Source organism: Propithecus coquereli, unplaced genomic scaffold, assembly GCF_000956105.1.
Source record: "Propithecus coquereli isolate 6110/MARCELLA unplaced genomic scaffold, Pcoq_1.0 Scaffold178, whole genome shotgun sequence".
Classification (NCBI taxonomy): domain Eukaryota; kingdom Metazoa; phylum Chordata; class Mammalia; order Primates; family Indriidae; genus Propithecus; species Propithecus coquereli.
In genome coordinates, this window is record NW_012142523.1 from 1882828 (window position 1) to 1891529 (window position 8702).

The 8702-nt window shown below is 52.3% G+C and overlaps 1 protein-coding gene across 2 annotated transcripts in view; it reads right to left on the reverse strand.

Moving 5' to 3' along the window:
- Positions 1–1173: 1173 nt before the first annotated feature.
- FNDC5 (fibronectin type III domain containing 5) overlaps positions 1174–8702 on the reverse strand; it is a 9568-nt gene continuing 2039 nt past the window's right edge. The window contains exons 1-6 of one of the 2 annotated variants that reach the window (XM_012642352.1): positions 8631–8696; positions 6813–6928; positions 6138–6336; positions 5699–5788; positions 3568–3701; positions 1174–3211 (exon numbers count right to left, since the gene is read on the reverse strand). In XM_012642352.1, coding sequence (XP_012497806.1) covers positions 3206–3211; positions 3568–3701; positions 5699–5788; positions 6138–6321 — 414 coding nt within the window. In that variant the 5' untranslated portion in view covers positions 6322–6336; positions 6813–6928; positions 8631–8696 and the 3' untranslated portion in view covers positions 1174–3205. Of the gene's footprint in view, positions 3702–5698; positions 5789–6137; positions 6337–6812; positions 6929–8630; positions 8697–8702 lie in introns of those variants that run through there. The other variant, XM_012642351.1, reaches the window with a different exon arrangement.

The window sequence follows — 8702 nt, forward strand, 5'->3', positions numbered from 1 at the left end:
AGAAGTAACTTGCCTGAGGTGTTAGGTGATTACAAGGCAAGGTCTCCTACCTCTGAGTCCAACATTCCTCCCACAGGCCTGCTGTGGTCTGCAAGTAAGTTCTCAGTCTCAAAGACCTGCCTGTGCCCTTCCACAATTATGAGGAATTTCTGCGGATCCACGTGAGTGGTGGTGAAAGGACCACACGTCTAGCTGTAGGGTTCAACTTTGCAACTACAGTTGATTCAGGAAAAGCTTGATCATTGTAGAACTTGAAGGTTTAGGAAGGCAACTATAGGGAATGGAGTTTCATCTAAGCCAGGAGTATTGTTTCCTTCTCTTCCCTTGTACTTTTTATGATGTACTGCAGGCACAGGAAACCCCCATTAACAGAGTTCCCCAAGCCCCAATGACAGCTATTTATACCTAATGCTGACTTTGGGGCTTCATCATTTAGCACTAGGTGGGCACAGAGGCCCTAGGAAATATCTCTCTGAGGTTTGGCTTAGAGTTCTGTGTGCTAATTGGTTTCCCATTTTCTTAACCAGCCTCTAAGCCCTGTTTTCCCTCTGCTTTCAGAATCTTCTAGAACAGCCAACTGAAACCCCTGCTCACCTGACATTTTCTCTCCAAGCTCTTCCTAGCTCTGGACAGGAATGTTTGAGGTACCCCATTTACTGGTTTGCTCACTGGCTAATAGCGTCATTACTCTACCTTTCAGCCTACTGTTGGGATCATAATGGTGTTCCTTTAACAGCCCAGAACAGCACACTGTGCATACTGAGCTGCAGACAGCAGCTTTTGCAGTTCTTCTTTATGTCCTTCCTTTCCCTGAGGAGAGATAGGAGTGTCTTCCTTTGGCCAGGGAAAGCACCCAGTCCCATCCTGAGGGGGAAACCCTTTGTTTTAAAAACTGAGCACCAGCCTGCATACCTATCCAGTGAGGCAGCCCAAGCTTGGTTCGGGGAGCCTCAGTAATAAAATGATGGAGCAGCTATTTTCTTCTTCTACACGTGCACCCCCATCTGTTCGAGATTTCCCTTCCAACTCCAGCTTGGCTGGCAGGCATGTCCCTAAGAAGCTGCAGGCCAAAATGGAGAGAGAGAGCTGACTCCCTCCTCCACACATCCTGACTTGCTGCCAATTGCCAGAAAAAGAGGGCAACATTTGGGCATTTACCAGAAGACAAGGATGTGCCTTTTCATTTGTCTTTTTATTTTACATTTAAAAAGTGGTTATTGCTCTAACTGGATCAGAGGTAAGGACCTCTCCCCTAAGGAGCCTTGGCCTTGCAGCCCCATTCAGCAGGGATGGAAGTCACAAGACAATGAGTGGAGCCTCATGCCCTCCCATGAGGAAGCCCTTAGTATTGCTGACATCTGCCCTTTATCCTGTCTCTTCTCCCCTGTGCTGCCACACTTGGGCAAAGCAGAGTGGTGGTGGGCCCAGCCTTGAGAGCTCTTGTAGACCGGAAGGAAGGAGCGGTCATTGGGTGATGGCTTTTGGCTCTCTGGCTTGGGGGCCAATGCTCTTATCATTCAGTTCAACAAATATTTACCAAGTGCCTACTGTGTGCCAGGCTTGTGCTAGGTGTGGTACTCCCACGCTCCCATCCTTGGCCACCAATAGAAGATTCAGAGGTCCACCTCTTCCCATGCAGGCATTTGGCAGCCATATCTCGTCAGTCCTAGGGAAGAGTCTACTTTCCCTCATCAAGCACCATTTTTTTTTTTAACCAGAAAGGGGCAGTGGAGAGAGAGAGACCTGTCATCTCATACCACTCGGGCTCTAGGGAAGGACATGAGGACCTTGGGTACCTTTCACAGAACCCTGGATGAGATGGCAAGATATGAAGACCCCAGAGGCCAGTGGTGATAGCCAGGGCTGCTCTGCCTGTCCATGGAGAATGGCTCATGCCTGCCTTCCAGCAGCTTCCACGCCAGAGTGGGTGGTTTGTCAGACCCTAGAATGCTGAATATGCCTTTTCAGTTGTCCAAACCCACGTTGCTGAAACTCCAAAAGATGCTTCCTAAAGAAATGGGACCAAGGCCTTCTAGGTCTTCTTAAGACCCCAGACTGAAGATAGAGGGTACAGGCGACCAGCTCAGTCCTTGAGGGAATCCCTCTGCCTTCAGGAGTGGAGCCCTCCAATTTTGTTTTCCAAAAGAAACGTAACAGATAACATCTTATACACTTGCAAAGGTGTGCATCACACCACAAACAAGTCCTTGATGGCTAAATCCAGAAAAGGCTTGATGGCAGCCACGAATGACCCTGCATGGCAGGCAGCCCCACAGCTTCCCTGATGTTCCTTGGTCTGAAAGACACAGCTTGAGTCGGTCTTAGTGCTTGTCATCTCCCAGAGCTTTGTGCACTTTCTCAAAGAGGAAGGCAGTCCAGAAGAGGCCAGGAGGCAGAAGGCTGTGTCTCATGCAGCTTTGCCTTTCTAGAATGGGGCCAGGCCTTTTAGTTTTGTGGCTTTTTTTGCAGAATTTGGGTTTGTAGCCTCCTTCATCAGATTAGGGCAGGGGGAAGAGGGAGAACTGTGCAGCTAGCTGTGCCTCCTCCCCACTGCTGCAGTCATCCCTCTCCCTGTGCCCATGGACCTGGGAACCAGCAGAGAAGAAAAATGGAATCCTCCTCTCTGCAGACGCAGTCACGCTTCAATGATGTTCACTGAGGGCTTGTTTGGAAACTGGGAGGAGAAAAATGAGAGAAGCGGCCAGGGCTAATTGAATAGACTTTTTGCAAGGCTGGAAACAGAGGATAGAAGGAAGGGAGCAGCACAGCTACAGCCTAAAAGCTAGGCTCTTGTCCCTTGTGGAAAGAAAACAGTAGCCCTGCCCGGACGTCTTGTCTCTCTGCCTTTTCAAACCCAGCCTTTGGCCTCATTCAGCTGAATGGCCAAAACTGGGTCCCGGGCCCTGGGCCCATGGCCCCTGGTACCCAGTCTTCCCCCAGCAGTCATCCCTCTGAGCGCAGCCTCAGCCACTGACATTGTTGAGGTGCTTCTGGAGATGGGGGTTAATAAGAGGCTTCAGGAAAATGCGCCAGAAAGAGAGAAGCCAAGAGAGAGGACAGTAAGCCAGAGGGTACAAGGAAATGGAAGGAGGAGGAGATGTAGAGAGGGCCAGATGTTTGTTGGATAATCATCGTCAGAACCATGAGATCCTCTCACATTCTCTACTGTCTTCTGAGCCGCTCAGGGCAAGCACTGAAAAGGTTTTCATATCTGTTTTACAGAAGAGGAAATGAAGGTACAGAGGTGAAGCACCTGCCCAAGGTCACACAGCACAGCAGGAGCAGGAATGAGCCCAGAACCCACCCTGCTCTTGCTGTCCCATACTAACCAACAGTTCTGCCCTCCCCACTGGCTACCTTTTTATTTTTTTCCCCAGTGTGGGCCCCTGGCACCCTACAAAAGGAGAAGATCCAAAATCAATTTGCAGCGTTCCCTGTGTCACACAGGCAGCAGCCAAGTCTAGCTCTGCCCAGTTGCAGCCATGCCAGGCCCTGAGCTGACCCTTTCTGCAATCCAGGGACTACCATGCACACGGACGTCCACCCAGGCCCAGGTCTTGCCCTTACCTTGCTGCGGAGAAGACCCCCACCCTGGTGCTCTGGCGTGCTCGTTTCTGACGCGCTCTTGGTTTTTTCCTTGTTGTTATTGGGTTCGTTGTCCTTGATAATGTCATACTGGCGGCAGAAGAGGGCAATGACACCTGGGCAGGGGACAAGTGGGAGCAATCAGGGGCCAGGGCCTGAGTTCCTGCCTCACCCGCTTCGTTCCCACATTCCCACTCGCACAAAGTCTAGTGGGAACGAGGGTTTCTCCAGATGGCCTCTCACCTGCACTACTGCAGCAGCCTCCCTCTGGTTGTCCCCACCTGACCCCTCACCAGCCATCCCTTTCACTGCTGCTGGGCTGACCTTCCCACGACATGCATCTGACCAAGTCTCCTCCCCTCTTTCCTTTAAACCTCTGACAGCTCCCATTTTCCTTGAGGGAAAAATAGAAACAACAATAGCATTTGTCGAGCATGTGCCAGGCCCTGTACTGTGCAATGACATGTTCTATCTCACTTAATCCTCACAACTCTATGAGGGCACCTATTATTATCATTCCCAGGTTACAAGTGAGGACACTGACGCAGAGAGTTTAACTAACTTAGCTCAAGGTCACACAGTGGTGGAGCTGGGACAGGAACTCCAGGGCCTGCCGTCTGTTGAATGTTTAGATTTATCAAACTAAATAATGCATGAACATAATATGTTTTGAAAATAAAGTATTAAGGCAGCCAACTCCAATTCTTTAGGTGTTTCCCCCATTTTTCCTCTATATTTATAGTGTTATTTTTTGATCTATTTTAGATATCTGTTGACTTCCCACCATGATAGATAAAGCCTAACAACTTCCCCTACTTCTCTCCCCATCATCCTAACAGAATCACATCACAATTTTGGGTTAATTCAGTGTGTTTATATTGTTATGATTATGAAAATACTGTCTGCGTCAAGTCTAATAATGCACCATAAGCAAACCTCTTCTTTGGTACAACCTTTTTTTCCTCCCTGCCTGTTTTTCTATGTTCCTAAGGAACACTTTTTTCCAAATGCTTCTACAGTAGAGCCTGCCTTTTCAACCACCATGCTAATAAAGCTTTAGCATGGTATTCAAATCTCTCAAAAGACTCCAGTCTGTAGCCTCATCATCCTTTACTCCCCCACTTTCTACCTTCTTTATTGGATTGCAGCTGCACTGAACCCGACTGAGCTTGATTTGTATCTTGAACACACCACACCCCAAATACCCTTCCTCTTTTGGCTGCCTGGTGAACTCCTATTCAACCTTCAAAGCTTGATTCAAATGTTATCTCATGTGTTTTTCCTGATTTCTTCCCCTAGCCCTAGAATTAATTCCTTCTCTGCTCCCATACATGGTACAATTATAGCACTCATGACATTGAACTATAGTTCGGTTCAGGCCTGGCTTCTCCCAGACTGAGTTCCTTGCAAGCACAGGGCTCTCCTTAGTCATGATTGTAGCACTACTGTTTGGAATGGAGCGGTTGTTCAGTAAATGCTGGTTGAGTACAAAGATGAATGGAACTTGGTCTTTATCCTCAGGGAGCTCACAGACCGAGGGGAAGAGAGACATGAGCCCAACTAACTTATAGAAGGAGGGCTAAAGAGAGGGGTAAATGGTGTGAGCACAGAGGCGGGGGGCTATTCTGATGGATGGACTGGAGGAGTTTTCATGGTGACTGTCTCAGATCTAGGTCTAAAAGGATGGGTAGGTTAGGAGAGTGTCCCAAGCCTAAGGCCAGGCAGTGACTTTCCCTGAACCGAACAGGCCTGAAGCCTCTGGAGGCACAGCAACCCAGAAGAGGAAGGAGAGGCCACAGCCATGGCCAGAAGGCAAAGGAACTGTGGACGTGTCCACCCCCAGGAGGCTGAACCACTTCTGAGGGAGAGGAAAGGCAAGAACTCATATAATCCTATAAGGCAGCTATCAAGCTACTGTTATTTTGGTGATGAGCAGGTTAGGGAAGGGCTCAGATCTGGTCTCCAGCGCTGTCCCAGGTAGGACTTGGAGACTTTTCACCTCTTAGGTATCTCCAGCCCCTTATCCTCTGTTTCTGTGAGAGAGGGGGCCTGGTCAGGGTCCTCCATCTCCCAGAGGCTCGGTGAAGAAGAAGGGCTTGGAGGCCAGACTCACCCGCCCACATGAACAGGACCACGACAATGATCAGCACCTCGCCCGTCCGCAGCTGTTGGTTCCTCCCCATCTCCTTCATGGTTACCTCATCTGTGGGGAGAGGGACACTAGGTCTGGGGCTCCTTTCCTCCCCTAGCAATTCCTCTAAGGCCAAGCCTAAGACAATAGTGCTTATTTCCATGGGTGCCCACACATCTAACAGAAAAGAGATTCTAGAACATGTTGATGGCTACTTGGGGTGGTAGGGATAGGACTCAATCCAAAGGCAGGTGTTTATATATCCAATGTCTTAAGGGATTAGGGGGAACCTTTTCTCTTTACTTGGTGGTGGGGGGAAGGGGAAGCAATGGGGGAGAGAGTGTTCCTCAAGCCACCTACTGCTCTGGTCCTGACCACCCCTCACCCACCCCTGTTCCTCCTAACAGTGACCCAGGCCTGCCTTTGTTCTTGGAGGCCATCTTCTCCGCCTCACGTGGAGTCTTGAAGAGCACAGGCTCGCTAGCTGGGCTCTGGCCCTGAATGGAGATGGCCTGCACGTGCACGATGTACTCAGTGTCCTCTTCCAGGTCCCAGAGGGCACATGAGCGCGTGGTGGTGTTCACCTCCTGGATGAAGCGCAGCATCCGCACATCCTTCTTCTGCAAAGGCAAGCGCCAGCCCGCTGTTGTCAGCGTCCAGTCATCAGCCCTGCTTCTGCACACCTCCCAGTAGTGACAAATCCTTTACATATACAATCTTAATCATCCCATCACCTCTGCTCTTTATCTCCATTTTACAGGGAAGGAAACAGGTTCAGAGAGGTTAGGGAAGTTGCCCAAAGCCACACATCTAGTGAGCACCAGAGCGAGGTCCTAAATGCAGATGTGTCTGAGATCAAAGCCTTGCTCTCAATTCCTGTGTTCCAGCTGAAAGTTCCTGAACCCTTCCTCACTGACTGATTCTATTCTGGGGCCCCAATTTTAAGCCATGTGTGCAACTTGCTGCTTCTCTCTCTTGCCCCAGGTTCCTTTTTGCTTTCGATTTCTCCACCACCACCACCACCACTGCACCTCCACCTGCATCTGCCACTACTATCTTGATGTGTCCTTCCCTCCCAAGGACCATCGAGGGTTACCTGCTGAGAGATGGCAAATCCGATGACAACCTCATCCTCCAAGACGTCCCAGCTCACCACTGCAGAGTTGGCCTTGAGGTGCCTGACAGTGACGTTCACTGGGGCGGAGGGACTGTCTGGGGGGTGGGGAGACACCTCAGCCTGAGTATCCCCTGCTGTGAGCCCCAGATCCACTGTCTTACAAGTGAGAAAGGGAAACCTGGGGAAGGCCACACAGTGGGGGAGGGAAGAAACCAAGGCCTCAAATGGGGTCAGCAATATGGCTCTCAGTTCCTCGGTGGGTTGAAGAGCCAGGCCCAAGAGGCTCCAGGCTCCTGTGAGGATGGAAGGCCCTGCTGGCCACGGCCTGGCCCCACTAGGGGTCCAAGACTATAGTTGACGGGCCTGGGCCAGGCCCAGATCTAAGGAATGGGTGGTTAGAGTTACAGGGACAGGTATGGAGGGGACTAGGTGATCAGGGCTGCGTTGCAGAAGCTGAAGGTTAGCTGATGGAAAGGACTCCCAGTCCAGGGCTCTTTCTACAGTACTGCACTGTCAAGTGACCTTGAGAGAAGGAGAAAGACCCAGAGGTCGAGAAGAGCCTGGCGAGCATGAGCCCTAGGATGGTCGTGAGAAGCAACAGAGGTACCCCTAGAACTGTGGTAACCCAGGCAGAACGAAGCTTGGGGAAGGATCTATGTGAGCCTCCTTTCCACATTCCACCAGCCCCTAGAGGCAGGCGGGGAGGTGGCAGGGGAAGATGGGGTCGCTCAGAGCAGGGCTGCTCAGTGGAGAGTCGAGAGGACAGGGTAGGGCCTTCAGGGGAAAGAGGATGAATGGGGAATCAATCAGTGGAGAAGAGACAGGAGGGAAGTAGGAGGGAGAGTGATTGGCGAGGAGGCGGTCAGGGAAGAAAGAACCTTCCAGGAGAGGGACAGTGGAGTCACACAAGCCTCTGTATCTCCCAAGGGACAGGTGCTGCAAGCGAAGACCTGAGCCTGAGCAGTAGCCCCTCACCCCTCACATGAGTGAACTCAAGGTCCAAGGGGATGGGCCTGGAGCCTGGGGGGGGAGACAGAGCCAGACATGGAGATGGAGACAGACAGGTGGCGGGGCGGCAGATACGGAGCCAAGGAACAGACAAGTGGGGCATCGGAGAGACACAGAGACGGAAACAGAGGGAGCACGCACGCGTGCGAGAGCGCTGAGCCACGTATAGATAGATGGGTAGAGTGAGAGACGAGCGAGGCAGTGGCAGCCAGAAGGGGCAGAGACAGGGCATCAGGAGAGGCTGGGTGAGGATGAGGCCAGGCCCCATGGGGCAGGCCAGGCACTGCACCAGCTTGGGGTGTCAGGGGCCCACCGCCACCCGCCCTGCACCCTCAGGTGCCAGTCCCCATCCCCTTCACACATACTGTGCACAACGGGATCCCATCTGCTCCTCCTGCAGAGTTGGCCTGCAGGGCTTTGAGAGGTCTTTGGGGACAGGGAGGGAGGCCCAAGGTGGGGGACTGATGTCCTCAGCTGCTCCCTAGACCAAAGAAGGGAACTAGGGACCCTGAGGCAAACAGCTGAGGTTAGGGGAATGGGTTAGGGAGCTGGGGGTCAAAAGATCCTAGAAAAGTCATGGCTGAGGCGATGGGAAGGGGTTTGGGAGCTGAAGGACGGGTCTGGGGGTCAAGGAGGTAGGGAAGAGGTTGGGGCAGGGAAGCAGTGAGCGGGGCGAGACAGGGGGGCCCTAGGGAGCAGGGAAGGGAACCGAGGACTCCCCGGTGGCTGGGGCGGGACAGTAGCCCGCCCGGCGCCAGCCCGCCCGCCCCCCGCCCCGGGCCCCCTTACCCGCCTGCACCAGTGCGAAGCAGACGCAGCCCAGCCACAAGCGGAGCGCGGCGCGGGCGCGGGGCGGCCAGG